Source organism: Amphiura filiformis, chromosome 3, assembly GCF_039555335.1.
Source record: "Amphiura filiformis chromosome 3, Afil_fr2py, whole genome shotgun sequence".
Lineage (NCBI taxonomy): Eukaryota > Metazoa > Echinodermata > Ophiuroidea > Amphilepidida > Amphiuridae > Amphiura > Amphiura filiformis.
Genome location: NC_092630.1, coordinates 14,379,187 through 14,403,741, shown reverse-complemented (window position 1 = coordinate 14,403,741; position 24,555 = coordinate 14,379,187). Strand labels below are relative to the sequence as shown.

The following is a 24,555-nucleotide window of genomic DNA, read 5'->3' as shown; positions in this document are numbered from 1 at the left end:
CTTTTAAATTGCAGCAAAGACATGTGTTTAAAACATCAGAGAACAGCAAAAGTACATATGGCTAGTATTGGGGAGGAATAAACACTATGTCCTGGGTCTGCCTTTGGTTAAATCTGAGAATAGCCATCAAGCTTGAGTGGAAGTTGGATGTCTTTGAACTTGAAGGGAAGCAACATAATTCTGCAAAAATGGCGAAAATTAATTGTTAACATTAATTATCTCCACAATGAAACAGATTTAAATATAATGACTGGTCACATGTGAGAACTAGTACTTAGTACGATGATTACTAATGCAAATCAAACAAAATCTGCGCATGCTTAGGTGGGATGACCGATACAACATGCTGGAAAATTGCCCAATTTCATCTTACTATAAATAGGGGAATGTTGTATGTATGTATGTATGTATGTATGTATGTATGTGGCATATGTAAAAGGCTCCGTCAGTTTCGATCCAAATGTCGCCAAATTCATACGGGAGATCGAGGAATATACGGGAAATGGACTGGACTTTATTTGGTTGAAATCGGTCAAGAATTGGCTGCAAAAACAGTAAAAATATGGGTAAAAACGGGGTTTTGTTATGAAAAACTGCAGCTGGCAGGCAGCGCGTCAGCGCCGCGTGCGTAATGCGAACTACGCCGATGCGCGCGTAAACGGCGCAGAGCCACGCGACTTGCGAGCCAGAGACCAGTGGACACGATAATACAGAAAGAAGGAAAAATAAATTAAAAAAATTAAGGACAAAAAGGTACATGGACGGGTCACGGGATTATGATAACGGATGAAAACTTCCGCATACGCGCTATGAGAGGACGTAATAAATACGGGAAAAAGATGTGTGTTGTATAAACAACATGAAGCGGTACTATGAAGAAAATGAAATTGAAATGACAAAAGAGGTACGAGTAATAGGCCAACGGGTTAAAGTAACTAAATGAAAGGAAGGAAACTAATCAGGAAATGTACCGGTAAGGAAAAAAAAAGAAGCTAAAATAATGAGAACAGAATTAAATAAAAAAAAGCAGCAAATAAAAAAAAGGACGGTAAAAGGGAAATGTAATAAAGAGACAGATTTATATAAATAAAATATACCTTTCAATGATTCTACCTGTTCAGTATTTCTTCCTGTTATAGTGAACGCTCACTATAACCCAGGTCAGGGACTATAACCCAGGTCCCGCTAGTGTATATAAATAGGACTTGAAATATTACAAATTGCTATGTATATAGAAATTTAATAATTATTTGATTTGATTTTTTATAGATGATCTAAACCTCAAATCAACAGAAATTTTTTAACAATAGATCTCTCACTCAAACGATGACCTTTTTGTATTATATGCAGTTGTTTTAACATATCAATATAACAACCTCTCTAACAGATCTCCACTTCAAGGTTACGTTTTAGATCTGCTTGAAAATATATATTTTGATAAGATTTTTATCTAATCTATGTTTACACCATGATTTGACTATTGTATATTTCGCTATGGTCACAACCATGTTTATAAACCTGAGTAATTTGACATTTTTAGTAATTGATTGGTTTCCAATTATTATGGTTTCAAACTTGATGTCAAAACTCAAATTGAAGATCTTTTCATAGTTGTCTACTGATTATACAGAGATCTAAGTCAACCAAACGCCATCTTTTAGCTGCTTCCCAGAAGGTAGAATTTGGTGCAAAATTTTATAATTTTATAATTTAAAAATTCTGCCATTTTTGCATTGTCAGTAAGATTTTTCTTGTTTAAACAATGAATTCCAAAACTGTTTTTAACAAGAAAAGAATATACTAATTTACTATCTTAGAAGATATCTTACTAATATTTTGACATGAATTCCAGTTTGCATTCCAACATATTGAAGTGTTATCAATGAAAACATTTCTATCCACCTGTCTTAAGAGTAGTCTTCCATCTTAATTCTTTGGTGGATGTGATCACCATCGAGTGCCGAAAATGGTCAAGGTCATCATTGTTCCGACTGGGTAAGTAATACCTTTTCTCAGCAATTAAAGCAGCTTTAGGTTGGTACACTGACTACACCCTGGCTTGTAGTGGGCAAGAGAAAAGGGTCACGGGCATAGATATCCATGCTAAAACACAACAGTGCCGTCTTTCTTTTTTATGTCTGGCATTTAATATATTTCTTTCTTTCTTTCTTTACTGATAATGTCCTTTCTTTTTTGCAAGTTATTATATTTCCACGTTACTGTTTTCTTATTTTCATTCTCAGATCCGCGCCAGAGAGACCGAACATAGAATAAAGCTACCCTTATGAATTAACCGGCAAATTTGGAGTATTGGCCTAAACGTTGATAATTATTTTCAACAGTTCCGTCAGTGTGTGTGTAATATTTACAAGATTAACAGTAAAATTCAAGTAAATTTGTTATATGGGTAATACAATCCCTAAATAATATTGTTGGTTTTTTTTAATTATTTACTTTCTTGGACTTTTTTCAAAAGAATATTCTCCAAATTTTGAAGATACATTTAATTTAAACATTTAACATTTTAACATTTCCTTTCCAAAAAAAGTATACTTACAATTAGTTGTCTTTGGTACTAACAAATTTCAAGCCAAACGCGATCCAAAGTGCAACTTTAACTCTCAGTTTATAACAACCGAAGAAAATGCAAATAATGACTTACATATTTCATGTGCTTCCTTTTCCTGCGCATATTGCTCCAACTCAATTACAGAGTCGTCTGAGGTGGTCTGAGTCATAGCGTCTACAAATGTGACTTTATATGTTTGAGTTGTTTCAGTTCTGAGATTAACAACGTTTGAGGGAGACGGAATTGTTTGCGCTGTGCTTGATAAGGTAGACTTGCTTTGCACCAAGGTGACGATGACATCTTTGATATCAGGTCTTTTGGATCGATCGTCATCCCAACATGCCTCTATCAAATCTCCGATTGGTTTGGGACAGTCAGGTGGAATGTCTGGTCTTATTTTGTCGTCACATACCGCTTTTGCTATACTGTAGTCAGACAGATAGCCGGCATATGGCAATACTCGTGTGAACAGACACCAAAATACTAGAGCCAGAGCGTAGATGGTAAACTTGGGAGATAATTTGTGGTCTCGTAAGCGTTCGGGTGACATCCATCGCCATGACCCAGCTTCTGAAGAAAAACTTTTAGTCTTCTCAAGAACCTGCGATAGACCGAAATCAGTCAATTTGAGAACCATTTGACTAGTGATGACGTAATTATCAGTCTTGATGTCCATATGCTCGATATGCTTGTTTCTTAGATATTCAATTGGCAAAGCCGCCTGTAGCATCCAATCAAATATAAGAGACGGTTGTAATGGTTTATCTTTTCGTTGTTTAAGGAACGACCTCAAAGATCCAAGGTCACAAAGCTCGAGTACTATCATAAGATCCGTGTTTTCATAGACAAACCCAAATAATGTCACGATATTTGGATGTTGTAGCTGTTTGAGTATTTCAATTTCCTGGAAGTCAGCTTGAAGTAGCTTCTTTATAGCGACGCGTTTATTTTCTGTTTTCCAAAGACCGCTGAAGACGGTTCCAAACCCTCCAGCATCAAGTTCTTTTCCTATTTCTAGGTCATTTCTCCCAATGGTTGCCATGTTGCAGGCTTTTTACTGATTATTATAACATACATCCCGGTGTAGGTTGTACTAGGGTGATTATGATATTGAAGCCGCCGATCATCTGATAAAGACCAAAATAGTAAAATCATAATTGTCTCGATTGGATGGTGTATTACAAAGGTCACTGATAATATAAATAAATATTTGGATGTTTTGTACTTGTAGCAATGTTTTATTGATACTGCCTTTATAATATTTGATATGAAAATAACATATTGATCACGATCATTCAATTCATGTCATAGCCACCGTGAATCTTGTTGGGCATTTTGGCCAAAACTTGTCGCTTCAATAATATTTATTAATAACGATTCACATGTTGAAATGCGGTTCTCATGTGTTGCATGACTTTGATAATATGGTTGTAATACCTCACGTCTGAACACGATATTACATACATACATACATACATACAAGGCATTTATAGGGCGCCATTTCATAAAGACCACGGCGCCAAGATGGAACACAAAATATTTGAAAGGCAAAATATTAACAGTGTTGTAGTCGAGTCCGAGTCATCCGAGTCCGAGTCCGAGTCCGAGTCCTTGGTGTCCGAGTCCAAGTCCGAGTCCGAGTCCCTGCCAATTTCTGATGTCCGAGTCCGAGTCCGAGTCCTCAATGTTCGAGTCCGAGTCCGAGTCCGAGTCCTTATGTATCAAATTCAAGCCCCGGGGTTTTCACCAATACTTTATCAACGTATAGCCTATACTTAACCAGAATTTTAGTTCTATATTATTTTCTTGTAAATACATAATTTGCTAGTCCCACCTATCATGCCTAGTATTGTTTTGGGGCTGTGCAATAATTATGCTGAGCCCGGGGAGGGGTGAAATTGCCAAAAATGCTTATTCCTTCTTGGCCTGCCAAAAATCGTCCCCCCCTCCCGACCTGCCAAAAATCTTTGCACCCCTTTGCACATGCCATTTTTGGGGGATCCCAATTTACAAACCTTAAAAGGTTTAGATAATTATGTTTCGAGCGCAGCGAGCAGGGAAATCTGTATTATGTAAGCGTTTCCGTACTGTTTTCTAAGCCTTTTTAGAGCATTTAATTTGAAAGGTGCCCCATATGTGCCAAAAATTGCTTGTTCCCCCAGTGCCAAAAATTGCTTCCACCCTCCCTTTCGATCGGTCAAAAATTTTACCCTTAGGTAGCATACCTTGGAAACAGTATAATCACAGACTCACTTAACTTATTAGGCTTGTGTTTTAGAGAGGCATAAGATGCAGTCGGGGGTCCTTTTTCAGGCTCCCGGCAGTCCCTTAACACATTTGCATCATGCTCCAGTTCATTGAGCCTAACACTCTGAAAATTGTAGGTCTTGAGCTCAAATTTGGAAATATTTTGAATTTGTTAGCTCCAAAGCCTATAATTTGGCCCAACTTTAGTTCACAGACCTCCATAAAAATGTTGACATTTCCGTTCATCAAGCCCCTATTTTGCCCCCAAATCAGTTCTTATAGTTCCCAAAGTTCGGCGCCGCACACCCCTACCAAAATTTAACTTGAGTGCCCCAGAGTATTATTATTATTCATGTACATTATAGACTTGCGTCTAACAAAGCAGTCATGTCAAAACAAACGAATATGATTAAAATCCATTTAACCAATTAAAGTTATAACTGAAAGCAATCTTGCTTTTTGATTGTAGGCCTACTTTTATTTACAAACTGAATTTATTTGCATGTAAAACTACTTAAATTAATCATGTGATGTGATTGATCAAGCATAAGAAGTTTACAATGAACGAAAATAAAAGACCTAAAAAGACCCTATTTTGCCGGACTCGAGGAGGACTCGAAGCCGAGTCCCCGAGTCCTTGGGGTCCGAGTCCGAGTCCGAGTCCAAGTCCTTAGCTTCCGAGTCCAAGTCCGAGTCCGAGTCCTTGAAAAAAGGACTCGAGTCCGGACTCGAGTCCGAGTCCGAGTCCCGAGTCCTCCAACAGCAAACTCAAACAAAGCCACCAGATTATTGTGGGAACAGGAAGGTTTTGAGACCTTTCTTGAAACTTGGCAGAGAAACAGCAGTACGGAGTTCAGATGGAAGTGAGTTCCAGAGTGCATTGTTATGGTATATAACAATGATAGACCCCCCTATCGGAGATATGATCTTAATCTTCCACCCAGAGAGTATGAACTGTGGTTACCTGATTTAATGACTCCATTTGAAATCTACATCCCCTGTGTGGGAGATTCATGTCTTCAATAGGGGATGTATGAATTTCAATTGGACTAACCATTTTTCAATAGAAATAGAAAAAAACTTCCAAAATGCAAAATTAATATTGTCAAGCATTTGGTAAACTTTGAGACCAGAGAAACATGCATCTATGTTACTTGGTTCTGAAATGATTAAATTGCTTTATTTTTGTTAGAATGATTTAATCAATATCTAATGCTTGCAGATAGTACAGTTTTACTGAATATCGTGATTTTTGCACACCAAAATCCGATCGATATATGTTCAGAATAGCCCTCCCCTCGTATTGGCCCTTTTCCATAGGTAGTTGACTTCGATCGGGTCAGCGCTTGTTGTTTCGAGTCATATCAATTGTTAAAATCAAAAAAGTCTTATGCACAGTTTTTGTATTTTGTAATTATATACAAGGTTATTAAAAACTGTTCATCTTATTTCCACGTTAAGATGCATCTATTGCTTAAAATAAGACGTAATTTATACGAATTACTCTTCATTGTAGTCTAGTCAAAATCTGGCAAATTTCAATATCAGTTGTGTGTCTGTTGAACACTTCCAGGTTTTCTTCTTTTATAAAACATGTTTCATATCCCAAAGCATATCAGGGAGCTCAAATAGGACCAAAATATTTACCCTGAGTAAGCAGTTGGACAACCACATCTTGAAAACATTTTTATGGACCAAAGCTACAATATAATGTTAAATAAACGTTTGGCTTCAGTTTTTAACCCTTTCCGATGTACCAAATCTGTATTCGCTTTCACCAACATATCTTAACCCCCCAAAATCACATTTTCATCAAATATGATGATGGAGGTAGAACTTTTTTGAATGACCCTCGTATTTCCAAATTACAACACCATTAAACATTAAAAGCAGTAGCAGTAACATACTTTAATATTGGAATGATCACATCACATTACGGCCAAAAAATAAAAGAAGTTGTCTCTGTAGACCACACGCGTAGCTTCTGAAATTTCGCATTTTAGCGCATTAGTTTTTAGGTGCGAGGAGCACCTCATGAGTTGTCCTTCAGTTCACTCGTTCGTCCGTTCCTTCGGTCGTTATAAACGCTCATTAGTCGTTGCATTTGCTGATGGTTTCTTTTGTCATGCGACTTGTCGCTGAGTGGTATGACGCACGCGCATTGCATACAAACTGGTACAATCTAGGCTTGTGTTTCCTCCATGTTTTAATGATCTTTGTTTACATTAAGACAGAAAAATACAAGTAAAGACCCCAGAAATAGTGACCCGGTATGGGCTAGCGCGTAGTGTTTTTTAATTTAAAGTTTTACGTTAAAAAGTGCAGACTGCTTTTTCCTCATTTTTCTTTTTTCCCCATTTGCTGCTGAGAACTGTTCTTAATTATTTGCCCTAGTATATGCTTGCAAACGTGCCGGAAACGCAGAATATCACAGACCATTAGTTTACTTTGACAACAGGATAAATAATAATGTACAACAATCATATAAAAGTTTGCGTGATTAAATTGTGATATTTAATTAAATCAATTGCAAACAAAAGTAACACGACTAACAATGCCTTACTTTACCAACTTATAGAACGCATTCATTTTTAAGATAGAGGCACACTCTTAATTCAGTGTTTGATGTTATCTTAATAATTAATATGTTCCAAAATCCAGTTATGATTCACGCCATATGTTTTTAATAACTATATATCGAGGGGTCATTGGCACAAAGACGTAACTCCATTTTGGTAATTCTGAGAAAAATTAATTTAAAGAAAATGGTCTACATTCACTTATGTAGTTAAGTCTATGTTTCACTGGCCATTGATTTCAATGGGGTGCTAAGTGGAGTTACTTCTATGCTATGTGTTTATTGGAAAGTGCTCGTGTTTTTTGATATCAAAATTTCATTTCGCAAAAAATGGAGTTACGTCTTTGTGTCACTGACCCCTCGATATGAAAAACGTGGAAAATGCATCAAAAGTGTCCAGACAATTTTAATATGCTGATTAGCACAGAATGTTTTAAAACATTTTTTAAATAATCTTTTTAACCTTTTATTACATTGAAACGTTTTATTTATGAAAAAATATTTGTAAAACGTTTCGGAACATATTTAATGTTTACTAGGAATAATGCACATAACAAAAACCAATTACTCGATATACTTGGAAACAAACTACTGTAAAAATCGATAATTTGAGACGTTTTTATTTCTCTTAATGTATCTGCCATTCCACCACCACGACAGATTAAAAGAATTGATTCGATTATTTTTGAAGTCTAGCTTTCACATAATGAGGAATTACGTTCACGTAAGTCCAATGACATGTTAGTTGGTTTGAACAAACATCTCGCCAGTCATGAACAACACAACCGTTATTTCTGGTAATGGTCCGCTTCTTACCTTTAATCTAACACATAGTATCCACAAGCAAACACAAAAATGTTCTTAAAATAATTATTCAAAATGTTTTAGTAACATTTAAATGTCGGGTTATACAAAGATCTTGAATACGTTTTTGAAACATTATTGTAAAAGATTTTGGACAAACATTTTCCCAAAATATTTTGTCAACATTTAAATAACATTCTGTTCAAATGTTTTGCATCACGTTTTCAAAAATGTTTTCTGAATGTTCTGAACATTTTTATACCCTTTATAATAATTATTATAACCGGACATTTCAACCTTTTCTGTAAAACGTTGTGGATTTGCTGTGATGTTGCTATACTTTTAGCCGAGAAGAGTGTAGAATTAAATCGATACCTTTTTCAGATTCTTATAGATGACCTCAAAAGAAAAAACAAGATTTTTGCTCAGACATAAAGCTATCATATCCACATGCTTTTGATAAGCTCCCTTTAAACGCCCTCCCCTTCCCTCACAGCCATAACTAAAACGCAGTTACAAATTAACAGACTCAAGAAGTTGGAAACTGCGTAATCGTGTCAAGGGCGCAAAATATAACGTTTTGAAAGTTTCTTGAACACGGAAAAAAGAAAGTACGTGTGAGCTATGAAGTCAAATTCGGAAACTATGCTTTACACACGTCCAATAACAGTCGACGTTGCGACAGACCAAAGGACACTTCAAGGAGATATTAGAGAGATTGCGGAGAGGCGTTCACTGCAAACGCCATACGGGTTACGGATTTCTGCATTTTGCGGTAGAACGCCATAGTCCCGTTCACATCCAAACTAGCCTCCTACACAGCCAGTTTGTGTCGGTCCTAACGCTCGTCGTTCCTAGTATGTTCGTGATAGCCGCATAGAGTCTGAACCAAGACTACGTGCAAACGCAATTGCAATCATGATGGCGCTATGCTGAGACAAATAATCTAAAGGTAATAGGAAGCACCCATTGATTCACCTTGGGTGCATCGAACCAGAGAAGATTATCTTCTTTCATCGAACTACTTTCCTCGGTATTGATATGCAAATACGACTGGCTGTATCTATAATGCTCTAAGCATTCAGTCCAGATTAGCGATATTTGAGTTTTGCGGGCTATTGGAAAATGAGTATAGGCCTATGTTCACACGTGTATGCTATTTGTCTAAATAATCTAAACAGAGTTTGGTGTTGGATGCCTAGGAAGTCTTGGTGTATATTATTCGAATAACAAGAAAAAAACTCCATTATCATAATAATACCCTGTTTACTTTCTAAAGCAAAATGAAAATAGATAATCTAATATGCCTAGTTCGATTACAACCCAGCAAACACAAATATATTACAGAAAACGTTAAATGTCGGGTTAAAGGTTATGTGAGGGTCAAGGGCATTAAAAGTTTTAATAACATTCAAAAAACCCTTTGTTCTAAACTTGCTGATAAACGCTCTAACACAATAGACACTTAAATATGTTTGCCAAATGATATTTTACTATAGCATTTCGAATTTTGGCTTAAAATGTTGTTGTATTATTTTTTCAGTATAACACGAGTTTTCATGATTTTTATATAAACATACATTGATATGTTATCAAAACGTTTTAACTAAAACCAAAAACACATGCATTATCATGTTTTAAAAACATTTTGGAGTTTGCTGAATAGTATCCATAAGCAAAACACTTTGACAGCTGTTTAATGCACAACGAAAAAGCAAGGCGAAAAATTCGCTACTTGCACGGTTCCGCCATTATGCACTATGTGCGGGAGAGCCTCGAACTGGCAGCATACATGAATGGGAATTGAACTAGTCATAACGTTCTGTGTAAGGTTACATAATTCTTCCTTTCATGTATGCTGCCAGTTCGAGGCTCTCCCCGCACATAGTGCATAATGGCGGAACCGTGCAAGTAGCGAATAGCGTTGCACGAACTTCTGTTCCCCGTCCCAAACAGACAATTATACCGCATTTATGCCGTAACACGACACAATCTTGCCTAAAACGCCTCTTCGCAAGCTGATTTTTGGACGGCATTTTCCACACACAAATGATATAGGCAATCTGCCCGTTCGAATTCGCGTCGAAAAAAATCGAAATTTGTTCACTTCTTCTTGTCTATACGAGATCAAATTTTAACCCCCAAAATGGATTTTATTACATGTCGGACTCTACTTGTTCTATTAGGATACTTTGATTCGTTTCATAACATGATAAACATAACATTTTTCTGCATTTTATAATGCGTTTTTTTGTCATTTTGGAACGTCATTTTTTGCTACCAACCGCAACGTAATCGCCTTACGGTAATTCCACGACTGACCAATTCACAATAGATTTCACCCTCTAGAGGGCATAATAACCGATTTTCGATTAATGTAGCTTGCCGTTCGCGTTCCCGTGTCACGTTTCACGTTTCACGTAAATTTCGCAATCTCTCTATTAATAAGAAGTTTTTGTTATCAAATGGAACTTTTTATGCTCAATGATTAATTCGTTGAGCTTTTAAAATAAATACTTTGACGACTTCACAATCCTCCTTTTAGTGTCTAATTACAATACATAATGTTGTCTTATTTACACTACATTTCAAGAACAATAGCATATTCCTTTGGATTAGCAAGGAGATCATTTAATTCTATATGGGGTACCTTTTGATGAACTCTACTTGTCATAGTTAGTACAATATAACAGTATTCATAAGTACGTATAACTTTAGCGATAGAACTTACCAAACTTTTTACAAAACCTATACCTCTAAGACCATACATTGATTCCGATGTAACAAACAGCCAGCAACTTGCATTGCAAAGTATGAAATGGTATAAAACAAACTTTGGGCTCAAAGAAATCTACGTAAAAAAACCTAAATGGAACTTTACCTCAGGCAGCAACATGTAATTCTGGATTCTTATTGGAAATGCACCGAAGATGTAGCTTTGTTTACTATTGAAATCAATGTATAGTACATTTTTACATTAATACCCAAAGACAAGGTATATATTTCAACTTGTGTGTCACCTCACGTATACTCCCCTACGAGAAGAAATGCGCTGATATTACTTTGTTTAACTACCCCGGAATTCTAAACTACGTCCGAGTATATTGAATTTTAAATATCGAGCAATATCCTGTAGAACACATCATAGAACACATTCAAAGAAATTAATGAGGTGGCTTGGAATCTTCAAAAGACTATTTACAGTACGATCGCAATTTATTCCGTCTCTTGGGTTGACCAAGTGAGAAGAATATCAAGAAGAACAATGTTGTTCTTTTTCTGTGCCATGTCGAGGGAGGTAATTTATTGCGTCACGTGAAGTAGATATATCTCTTTGGATGTTGAATTTTCTCTTGCAATTGTTTCTCTTATTTTGTCTTAACATTTTCATTAGATAAACTGCTTACTATTCCACATTTCTTAGTTCCTCTTTCACTGTTGTTAGTGTATGCCAATAACTTCCTATTATAAGTAACAATACAAGATGTAGTTGGTGCACTGCACCAATACATGCTAGCGCTATCAATATGATGCAACTGGAACTGCTTAAATTCATTTTTTTCCGATGCTACTAGCCAGTGTCTGACAGAGCTGTACTATATTTATATATATGACATGCTGCTTTTAAACGAAAACAAAAATTCTGAACGAATATTCATAATAATTATATGAACGGTACACGTGAACTTTATAAGAGTTAGAAGAGGTATTTCTACAAATAACCTGTGCTAAAATATATCTTTTTCAACTTGTATGTCACGTATACTGCCCACGCATGTCATGCACGATTTGAGGTTGATACTTGGGGTACTTTTTCTGTTGCTGTGACATGCAAAGAAATTAATGAGATGGCATGGAATCTTTAAGACTATTTACAGTACGATCGCAATTAATTCTGTCTCCGGAGTAGTCCAAATAGGAAAGGCGAGAATAATATTGTTCTTTTTCTGTGCCAAGGAAAGTAATTCATTGCGTCACGTGAAGTACACACATCTATTCCGTTGTGGAATTTTTCTTATTTTGTCTATACACTTTCATTTGATAAACTGCTTACTATTCCACATTTTCTTAACTCATCCTTCACTCTCGTTAGATAGCCTGGGTCAGGATAGCCATTAGCAACACTGAAACATAACATTATTTACAAAAACGTTGTCAAAATAAATATACATCATAATTATAATCATAGAACTTGCTTGTACTTTAGCAAGCAGATCCCTATAAGAAGAAAATCCCTTTAACGGTTATGATGCAGGTGTTATGTGTTGTTAGAGGCTTATTCAGTGATTTGCTCATTCAGAAAATCATAAGAATCATCAAAATTCAGTTTCTTGCACCTTTGTTAGTAGCATAGATGTGCTAACATAGCCTGCAAGTGGTTGAGCCGAAAGTCATGTAGTAAAGTAAAAAGATTATCTCCATGTATTTGAATTTCCTCGTTTTTTGCCAAATTTCCATTTTGAAAATCCATGACTTATCCATGCCTTTTTATAATAGATTCCATTACATATTGGAGTGTTTGGGAAAAGGTTAAAGGGCTTTTAGACCTCGACCGAAATAGATAATGAAGGTTACTCCAAATAGTTGTGGAACGTATAATAGTAACTTGTACTCAATTTTAATTTTTGTACACGTTCGCTGGGATCACTGAATGACCCTTTAAATAATGCCGTGTCTCCCGTGCCCTTTTTATTTGAGACAGATCTTACAACCTCAGATATTGCAATCACGTTTATTTCGCGAGAAATAACAATGCACAAATCATTGAATGTCAAATTATAATGAAATGTCATAAACTCCTCAACAAGGGTTTTTTCAAAGCATCTATATCTCAGATTATTTGCGATATGTTTATATCGTGTTGCATATCAATGAACAGCTAATTTATTCCACTTTACAATGACATCACATTTGATACAATCACCTTTTTCACGGCTGAATACTTGGCTTGTGAATGTAGTGGGATTTCAAACAGAATGCGCCAAATTGACCATTATTCTGTGCTAAAAAAAAGTCACTATTATGTGGGTGGAAAAACCATACACAGCCACAACAGCCTGGCTCCTCTTCATGCTGCTCACCAACCTGGTCACACGTTGCTGTGGGATGGCTTTCCCTTGGCATTTCATTCTTCAACCAGGATTCGTAGCAGGTCATTCAATGTGGTTGCATTGGCTACTATGGCACGCACAGCACGCACAACACGACCAAGCTGGTCACATAAGTGTTCTATCGGGTTGAGGCCTGGGCTGATGGCAGGCCATTTCATTCTCTCTACTCCCATATTCTGTAGGTAGTCGTTGATTACCCTGGCTCTGTGGGGGCGGGCTTTGTCATGAAGATTGCATTAGGTCCAAGATTGCTAAGATATTGGATTGCAGTTTTTGCTGCACAGAATAATGGTCAATTTGAGACGCCACTGCATTCACAAGACGGTTATTGTTTCAAATCAAGTGTCATTGCACAGGGGAATAAATTAGCCATAATATGAACATGTCACAAATAATCCGAGATATAAATGCTTGAAAGACTTTTCCAAACTTTAGTTGAGGAGTTTAGTATATTACCTACCGCAGCCGATCAAAATTTATTTTTGAACCAAGTCACATTATAACCATAGAGATAACATTTCAAATGGAAAACGCAAAAATCAAACAAGTTGACTTACATGCCACCTTCACAGCTGTATTTGTGCGTAATCTGACCTGACCACATCACTTCCAACTTCAAACCACTATGTAAATAGTCAATCTTGAAGCTTTTGCCCCTGATGAAAGCGTTTCGTAGCAGCCATACTACTTCTATCCCTTCTGCCGAGTTGGGGAGATAAGCTGTGAACGTGTTTCCTTTATATTGCATTTCACGTTTCAATTTCTGGTACTTCAATAAAAGGTCATAAATATAATACGTGATTTAATATTATAAAAAGAACACAGTTAATTGGCGGCGTCAATTCTTTCAAAAGAATTAATCTACACGGTGTATCCCTTGTTTAATTTCTTTGATATATCATCTCAAAATGATTCACAGTGGTACATAATCTCATAGAAATCTCAGTATCAATACAATGTTGAGGTTCTAAACTTATGCCATCTTGCCAAGGTAATATAGATCTTGCGATGTGCAACTTTAAAAATATATATATATTGTTCTTAATCGTGTGGTTGATCCAGTAAAACGTCTACGTAAAATACAGAGTGGTCAAAAATAGCTTACACTTTATCAAACACATAGATAAATAAATTTGAAGATGTCATTACATATGCTTTGTATATCTTTCTAACAATGATTGGGGCCAAAAAATGGATGTAAAAAGAAGTTGAAAAAAAAATGGCACCAGTTTTAGTGCAGAGTCAAAAGTTGTACACATGTAAGTCTATGGGATAATTTATGTAATCTGCGCCGCATATATATTGACACTGAAATCGTAAATTCTTACTTGGTATGCATGATATAAAAAATATCAATTCAATTGAAAAATTCAATGATTCATAGGTGTATTTTGAAACTCCAGAACTTGAAATTTGTCAAAAGCCAAGACTGAAATATGCATTTATGAATTGCAATAAGACTAGAGGGCGACTGGTATGCACGCAATCTTGAATGCTTTATGGGGACATGCAACCAAACTTAATGATGCATGAAGTTACTTTTAAGGTACTGTAAAAGTAACATTGGTCCAAAGGTATGTTTTTAACATCGATTTACATTGCACAGTTCTAAACCAAATCACCCGTCAATCATTTGAGTACATCTAATAGACTTGTGCGTGGGCAAAATTAATTTTGACTCGCTGCACTGACACCATTTCTTTACTTCATCTTCTTTTAACATAATTTTTACACCACATATTCTGCGAAAGACACACTTTATGAACATTTTATGATCTTACATATAACATGATACCTTGGAAATATTGAAGTGTGTGAAAAGTTCCATTTTGGACCACCCTGTAGATACTGTGACATGGGTGGCATCATTGACTGTAGATTTCTATAGTCCATGGTGAAATTTTGTAGCACCCTATATGAAGAGCAAAACTTTCTGGAATTTTGTAGCATGAATTATACTAGTGGTATTTGGTTATTGTTTTGTTACTAAAAATTACGTACCCTTACAATACCATCAGGAAAGTTGTAGTCGATGACAATGGCTCCGTCAAATTTTCCCCCCGACACTGAAAGGTTAGTGCGAATGTAATACGTCATCGTGCTTTTCATCATACGTCCTGACACAACACAGTAGAGTGCGTTGCAGGTCAAACATCTTGAGTTTGGAGAGACATAGTCAACGGTGCATTTTTCACAGAAAGTGTGATTACAACCTTCTAGATGTTTAAGTCCAGTGTCACCATAACACCTTCCACAAGTAATTTGTCGAGTTTTCATTTGACTCGGCCCGGCTTGATCTAATTCCGCTGGATTGTTTCCAGATGAACCTTTGACAGTAGATGCGTCCGTTTGTGCAAAACCTTTTAGGGGCAAAATACCGTGACAGCATGATAATTGACGATGCAATTGTATAATAAATTACGGAGGGTGGTAATGCTTTTGCAAATTGCATTCTTGCAATGCTTGCAATGCTAATAATACACCTTATATCCAGGGTCCAAAAAATAGTACAAAAAATAGTACTTCATAGTTACTAAATTATCGCATATGCCTAAAACATTAATGTTTGCGCGTGTATTTACGCGATGACTACGGATTGCATTGGTTTTTGCGCGTATTTACGCGGATGGTCTGCATTATTGTGCCATAATGAAACATATTGTTAGCAGGTGATGGGGAAGAAGTACCACAGTCAGGGACAGATAAAAGAGGGAAAACGATAAGAGGAAAGCGGGAGAGAGAAGGGGGATGTGAGGTACGGGAAAGAGGGAGAGTTACGCCATAATGAAACATATTTGTTTGCCGCTGATGTGGAAGAAGTACCAGAGCCAGAGGGCAGATAAACTTGAGGGATAGAGGATGAGAGGAAAGCGGGAGAAGAGTGAAGTTAGGTAAAGGAGGAAAGAGGGAGAGGTGGGGACAACGAAGAAGTTGATTAGATTAAAATGAATTAAATGAAACGGAGAGTGGTGATGCATTTGCAAATAACTGCATTTATTTACGATGTGAAAGACGTGTGACCGCTGGTCAAATAAATATCAACATTTGTCATTTGAATTAAAATTAAAATTTATATGTGTTTGTCACTCTAAGAAAAGATGTTAACAATTTTTTTTTTGACAAAATATATTTTACAATAACATTATGTCAACATTTTAAAAATGTTGTTTTAGTATTTTTTTCATTCAAAACGTTTAAAAAATGTTAAAAAATCACAACACAAACACGCTTCTCTTGCAAAACAATTACTATATCACTATATCCCACCGCTGCCACCATTGTAAACATGGCTGATACGGTAGGCCACTGGTTTAAATAAAAGTTCTGGCAACAACAGGAATTGGTTTGGTGATGAATTTACTTCTTCTTACTGGTGCAGATAACATAAAGATAATTTGTAATATAAACTCCGGAGAACAGAAATGATAAAACAACCAGAGCAAAAGCTCCGTGTAACAACCCCATGTTGATGTGTCTGTGGTCTGAGATAGAGTGAACTCCCTGAGCACGCGCTACAGAATTTATCTGAAGTTCGCCCGCATCAGCCCATACAAATCCTGAACTGTGATTGGTCAAGATTGCATTTCTATTGTTCCTAATGAAAGACTCGGAATGATTCGGCAATAGCCGTTTATGAAAGGAATCGGAATCCGAAATCGTGAATTTCAACAAGAATGTCTTACAAAAAAGTAAGACTCCCGCATCAACATTAAATTTGACTAAACGTTTTAGATGTTCAATTTCAACTTACTTGTTATTTCTGGTTGAGGAGAAACTACTACTACTGTGCTGTCAAAGGAAGATGAAAAAATTTGATTTGCTTCGGACAAACCAATAATTTCTAAAACCGTCGTCGATGCAACTCGTAGATGTTGAGCATTTCCAGTAAAAACAGTGCTAGTGACCACCAGATCTTGTCCACAAGTCGATTGCAGCTTTGAACGGAGTGACTGAATTCCGAGATGTTTTATGATTTTGGTAAAGAAATCTTCCAGACAAGCGTTGATGCGGTTGAAAACCTACAAACAATATGTAAAACTTGACCATCAAACACAAAACGTGTTATAACGTGTTTTGTCAAAACGTTTTAATAACAATTAAATGTCGGATATATGAAGGTCATGAAAACATTTTAAACAAGTTTCATATGACAAAACTACAACAATATTTTTAAAATGTTATTAAAGTGTTATTGCAAAATATTTGTTGGCCAAAATGTTTGAAAAATATTTTATAAACATTTAAATAACATTATGCAGAATGTGTAGAAAAATGTTTTAAAATCTTATTAAAATGTTTTATACCCTTTGTATACACTTTTACACCCAACAGTTGAACGTTTTCTGTAAAACTTTTTGTTTTTGCTGGGGATTTGATTGTACCATTAAAGGTAAATGAGAATTTTCTTCTTCTTTTTTCATTTCTCTAAATTGCATTTCTTTAAACCATTTCGAGATTTGTTTAAAATATTCCGTCGTAAGTTTCCATAATTATAATTTAAATTTCTTGTTAAGTGCGAGAAGCTCGCAGCTGCTTTTAACATGGACATGGATATGTTGCAAAACGGTTTAAAAACTAAGTTGTCTTATATTTGATTTGCTATTAAACAATGAAATAATGTAATACTTATCTGCCAACTTACCGCAGGTAATTTGACAACGTCAAGCTGTTCTCCAAAAAAGGACTTATCACTTCGCCTTAGGTACAACTCACGATCTAAAATTAAGAATGTATTACCATTGTATCCATATCATAAGAAAATAACGTCATCTTAAATAACTCAAAACTTGATATAAAGTTGAATCAATTCATTTCTGTTGCTCTTATTGCCACCAGTGCATCATATTGCCACCTTGCTTATGAATTATTAATAAGTGCAATTCATTTTGCCCTGTATCATTTTGTGATTCTGGTTAGCACAAAATGTTTCTTAACTTCATTTATTTGTAAAAACCTTTTACCTTCAGATGTTTTGAATATAGCAATAGCTTCACTTGCATTTCCTTTGATTGGGCATAACAATGTCTGGAGCTGACTGGTGCCTTCTATTTCAAGGTGTTTCTTGAGCTCGTCTCGAAGTTGCTGTGTTTCTTCCGTCAGGTAAGGAATATTCTTGATAAATATTCCGCGCTCGATGGCCAAGAAGCTGGTGTGAGAGGTGTCAGATAATGCAACGGCTTTGATGATAGCCGATTGCACTTGGTCTAGTTGGTTCATTGTACATGATACCTCAGTGAGACGATGCCCTCTTACTTGAAGATTGTGCTTTCCAAGCATCTTTGAGATTTCATCGATCAGTTTGGTTGTAGTCAACCGCGGAACAAGATTCCAATAGAATGCATTGAGCTGTGCTACAACTGTTTTATAAGGCTGCAAGAGGTAGGAAATATACGGGTTTGTCCAGAGCTTTTAAGGTCTCAAACATTATAATTGAAATACACAGGGGCATATAATTATCTGTCTTTAAAATGTCTAAATGCTTGTACTATAAGCATTTGCCATTTGCCATCAGGACGTATATATGCACACTTTTAATTGATGTTCATACACAGCCTTGATAGATAAAATACAAGATCCGATAATACTTTTGGCTAGATATGAACGGCCTTGAGGTACAAAGAAACAAAATAGCATATTTATATCGTTTTACATCTATACGAATTTACCTGTGGAAATGGCTCTATTAAGAGCTTAGCCTGGAAATCACCAATAAGTTGGTCGAACTTTACTGCAGAGTCGCAAGCTACAAGATACAAAACAAATGATAAAATATATAAGATTTTACAATAGATCTCAGCAGCTGCTGAAAAGAAGATAGCTTTCCTATTATAGTTTCATCTCTTGTTCACGTCCATCTCATGCATGGTCTGTTCCCCTAAAGTGCCTAAAATCTAGTTTATGATGCCTGGCACAAAATTATGTACGGCATTTTCCAAATAACAAAAGAAACCATGTACAGTATAATTCATAAGTAATGAAGGAACAGTGGCGTATGGAAAGTCGCAGCAATACTGTTCAAGAATGTTAGCATACGAAAGAAGCCAGTGGCGTAGCGTGGGTCATCACATGGGGAGGGGGGCACCGACCATGATTAGGGGGAACCGTGTCTGATGAGGGGGGGGCAAGCCGTTTTTCGGCAATTTTCCTATGGGATTTTTTTAAAATTTCAGATCGATTGGGGGTTACATATTAAAGGCCATACTCCATTATTTTATTTTGGTTGCGCCTTTTTCTGGAGGGCTATTATTAGTCCGTACATAGCAAAATGGATTACAAAGATGGTTTTGTAAATGTATTTCATACTTCGCCTGTGTGTAAAGATGACGATAGCATGCCGAGGACAGCCTCCCAGAGGATATAGAACTCGGTCAACATCACCTCCACCATTGCGCTTCTTTTGGAAATGTATGGTCAATATATCACGAATTCTTTGTGGAGAGTATTGTAGCCGAGGAAGGTTGGAGATGAGGATGGCTCGCTTCTCTTTTGGAACTTCTTCCTCCTCCTCTTCTTCATTTTGATCTATAGACTCTGGATTGGCCATTACCTGCCCAGTCTGGTTCTCCAGTAGATCACCTAAGTAATAGATAGCAACATAGCGTGTTTTTTCTTGCGTGGCCTGTTTTCGAGCATGATGATATCATTTTACACACATACACACTATATGATACTAGTATTGCACGGATTTAGGTGGAAAATCGGACATTTTTTCCTTCATCTTGTCCTCATTCTTTTTCCACATACGCTCTGATAGCTGATATGTAAAAGGGTATACAATGTGGTATCCATTCTTGTGGATTAATATCGGTTCCAAATAAACGTAACCTTATGGGGTTCAATGTTGTGTGAACGTGTTCAAATTTGACACTCACACCCTCCCCCTCCCCCCATGTAGTTCTTACTGATAACATCATATGATGGACACGATAACGTCATAGAATGTTACAATTTTCTGCCGCGCCGGGCATCAGTGGGTTATCCCAGATAGGCTCTATTTCGATTGTGTATTGCTTCCGGGGCAATTTCATTCGTTTGTTACAAAGCATGTACAAGGTGACAAAATAAAGTGAGGTTTTGTATTTATCGCTTGGTCATTTTTTTTTTGGCTTACTTTTGATTTATATTAAACAATGAAGAAAATCATGAAAAAGAATAGAAAAATTGACTAAGTAATGTACCTTTTCGTTTTTGTAAGCATGAACATAATAAAACATTAGGTTAAAACCTCACATCATTAACAGAAACGTCCTCATAAAACCGGCGTTTTAATGGTACAGGGTGTCCCAAAATAAAGAGGCCCCTCATTGCGCCCTCTTTTTCTCCTATTTTTGAAAAGTTGATCAAATATATTTTGGTATGTAAAGAAACCTTGCGACGTTAGCTTTAATAAACTAAAACAATTATATCAATCGGCTCACAACTTTTGAAGATATGTTCTTTTAAAGAAATGTACCCATTTTTCACTCTGTCCACGGAGAAGGTTTGGCTTGTTCAAAGATTGAAAAGGAGTACACATACCATGCATGAATATCAAACATTCCTCAATGATAACTTTATAAAATAACTTTATTTATGAAATGGGCTTTACCGGTGGGTTTATGGGCAATGGATTTTGTTAATAGTGTCATTAATTTGTGGGTAAAATGGATGCCGCTTTACTTGCTTGATTTTCTTGGTTATTTATGCCTTTTTGTTTTATTATGTTTCTTACTTTCTTACTTTGTTGTTTCTTGCTTTTTTTTAAATTTTTTATTATTATTTACAACATAAGTCATTTCTCTTTTTTGGATAAAAAGTAGCCCTAAAGGGCTATTTGGTTTGTCTTTGGTTCTTCAGAAGTGAGTTTACTGTGTTGCTCTGCCCTCTACCTGGTTGCCTCCTTGGCGAATACAGGTTTCAGCCCTGGTCCTCATTGCATCAATTGCGTTGCGTACCATCCTTGTGCGCCGGATACGTGCGAATGCATTCAGTAATACGTTTGCGAAGATCTTGGATTTTGCCACAAAGGAAAAAAATCAAGTGGTGTGAGGTCTGGTGATCGTGCAGGCCACTCCACAGCATGAGCCATCCCAACCACTCTGTTTACTATCCGTGGACAGAGTGAAAAATGGGTACTTTTATTCAAAAGAGCATATCTTCAAAAGTTTTGAGCTGATTGAAATAATTGTTTTGGTTTATTAAAGCTAACGATTAAAGGTTTCTTTACATACCAAAATATATTTAATCAACTTTTCAGAAATAGGAGAAAAAGAGGGCGCAATGAGGGGCCTCTTTTTTGGGACACCCTGTATTTCCTCTGACAAATAGTTCATATAAACACCCCACACATACACCCCCACACCCACCCCCACCACACACAGCCCGCCCGACACACTAAATAATTCAATAGGAAATGTAAAAGCACACTTGTGCCTACCTGACGTAAGGATGTCGCTATCTGTCAGTGATTTTACAACATGATCTCTGAGCCCTGCCAGATTTTCATGTGCTTTCAAACCAAACTTGCACAGAATCTGTTTACACATCTCGCATTTTGCGATGGCTTCGCCTTCGTCTTTGCAGCAGTTGCATACTTGCACTTCGCTAACTATCCCGGCTTCTCTCTCAAAGCGATGAGCATCTTCAACCATACTCTGAAGCCTGAAGTCAAGTTTGAACTCTCTGACATCGCCATTGGGGATCTTTATCTTTTCTTGACATAATGGACACATCAAGATAGGTGTCCCGGATGGTGCATACTCTATTAGGCAGTCTTCACAGTAACTATGAAGACATGGAAGGGTTCGTGGCTTCCTAAATCTCCTGAGACATATCGAACATGTCAAGGAAGCTTTAGTTGCCATCATAACATCTGTATAAAAAATTGTTATTAATTCCAAATTAGAAAAATGTTGTTAAATCCATTTGGATGGGTCACAATAAACTCCAGTTAATTCTGAACAAACCGTAGTTTTTTACCTCGCCGATACTACAGCTAGGTCTTGAAATCCAAAATAAGTATGATGTCAAATAATTTTGATTTTCTGAAATTCGCGATATAATACGCATTTTATGGCAAATGATAAAAAATTGATACTTTTGAAATTTAATAATCCTCGAAGTATATTGTATAAATCTAAAGATATGTACTTCAAGTATATGTAGCTGAGATGGAAAGCCGTCTATCATATATATGCAAATTTTGACCCTTCGTATTTTAGATTTTTTTACCTAAAACACACAAAAAATGTAGGTCTTATTGGGAAATAATGTATATCTTCAATATGAATTATGATGATGTGCCCAATTGATGGTCGTCATTTCATCCCAGGTACATGTATACACTCTAAATACATATCATTAGATTTATACATGAAGTTGCGTTCAATCCTATCATTAGTTTTATAAACGTTATAGTACAACTGCTAAGCTCCCAAACAAAGGTCAAATGTTGAATTTAAGACGTGGAGCCATTTTCGATTTTACCACGAAATGTCGTACAGGGGTAAGAAATTGAAAATGCTCCAATCTTGATAGACATATGAAATTATTCGTCTGATTACAAGGATTAAAACAATGTATAGTTTGTGCTATCTACGACTTATCATTATGGAGTTTCATACAAAAACCACATTTGGCCCATTCATGTCAACTCAGGGATGTGCACCGCAGCACCTCTTCAATTTTTTCTTTTCTGTTTTCCATGAGTTGTACATTAAATCATTATACATGCAAAATCAAAATGTGTACAACTCTTGGAGAAGGCAAACCTAACTTATGTGTTGAAGCCATGAGACCCAAAGTTAATATCTCTCAGAAATGTTGTCCAAGAATATATGTCTTCAACATATCTGAAGTTGATGGTGGGGCAAATTGTCTGACATTGGTTTTCAGGGGGAAAAGTGTAAAAAAGTGGTTTTGCATGGGTAATATCTCAGCTAAATGTATTCTAATATGCTCAATATTGTAAGAGTAATGTCCTACCAAAGGGCTCTGACTGGCAAAAAATGGACAATAAAATTATTTTTACTTTTGGAGTTCTGACCCCCAAAGTTGGTCCTGGTTGGACGAAGTTGCATTTTAGGGCCCTATATCTTTAAAGTAAAGGAGTTACAAGTTTTCTGATAGCAGATTTGAATTCTACACCAAAAAATGTACCCCAGGATACATACTTTTCAAAGTTTTAAAGGGTTCCTTTATACATTTATGGACCTCCAAACATCGTCTTTCGTGTTGCGACACATTTTTTACGCTGACCCCCTAAATTTCAAATTGATGCCACGGAAAACGAAATGGAGTATGAAGCTCAAATTTTCAGGATTTTACTTTCATCAATATCTACCACCACACAGAAAAAAAAAAAATTGAAGAGGTGCTGCGGTGCACATCCCTGGAGTTGACATGGAATGGGCCATTTGTTTGTAAAATTCCACTTTTTTGGTTGTACAGTGGTAAAATTTATTTACCGTGGCAAATTATTCGTGTAGCTGACACAAATCAGAAAAAGAATAGTTTTGCCTATGTACTGCGTTCATCTATACTGAGATAGAGGACTAACATGATCAAAGACCATTGGGTTACCATAGGCCACTGTTGATCTTTGGATTCCATTCCACATAACAAGTTAAGTAAATATAGTTTACAAGGCAAGTTCTATATCATTTGTTGATTCTTATTTAAGACGAGCAATTTGACACAGCTTTTTGCTAATCGGAGTAAGTTGAAATTTTTACCGCTGTACCACCAAAAATATGATATTTTAGATTTTTTTAGGTTTTGGTAGGATAACTCTGTAACGATAGGTTATACACAAACTATACATTTTTAATCCTATTTTAGAAATATGCGATTAAAGCAATACATCCAAAGATACAAATATTGCACTCTTGTCTATTAGATTTATATGTGGCGTTGATTTCTTTTTGACATTGGTGGATTGGGTTGGAAAAACTTCTTAAAGTATAGTGAATCCAGCACCTTTTAGTGACATGATATGTTTATGGAACAAATTCGCTCGAAGAGCGCACAGATTGCCATTTTTCAGGCTAAATTGCTAAATATGAGGTTAATTTGGTCAGAAACCCCACATACAGGTGTCAACATGAGGGAGGGGCAGATGATTGTATGGACCATCCCCCTATCAAAATATTGGGGGATTCATTCCGATCCCGCGGATCTTCGCCTATGTAGTTCATTATTAAGGTCAAAATGTGACAGAAGAACTTGACAATAAAGTAGCTGCCGCCCTAAGCTCATAATTATTTTCT

General features: G+C 36.3%; 2 protein-coding genes across 2 annotated transcripts in view; both read right to left on the bottom strand.

The window, feature by feature from the left end:
* Positions 1–3,611, bottom strand: part of LOC140147074 (protein mono-ADP-ribosyltransferase PARP14-like) — a 45,551-nt gene extending 41,940 nt beyond the window's left edge. Inside the window, 1 exon segment of the mRNA XM_072168845.1 lies at positions 2,663–3,611. Within this exon segment, the coding sequence (XP_072024946.1) occupies positions 2,663–3,611 (949 nt within the window).
* A 6,395-nt stretch (positions 3,612–10,006) lies between these two features.
* LOC140148087 (uncharacterized) lies at positions 10,007–22,163 on the bottom strand. Its single transcript, XM_072169940.1, has 9 exons — positions 21,726–22,163; positions 19,613–19,885; positions 18,976–19,052; positions 18,271–18,679; positions 17,952–18,025; positions 17,061–17,328; positions 15,311–15,669; positions 13,867–14,078; positions 10,007–12,322 (listed from the first exon to the last, which is right to left on the bottom strand). The coding sequence occupies exons 1-9, from the start codon at positions 22,153–22,155 to the stop codon at positions 12,223–12,225; spliced, it is 2,202 nt and encodes a 733-aa protein (XP_072026041.1). The 5' UTR covers positions 22,156–22,163; the 3' UTR covers positions 10,007–12,222.
* Between the last annotated feature and the right edge of the window lie 2,392 nt (positions 22,164–24,555).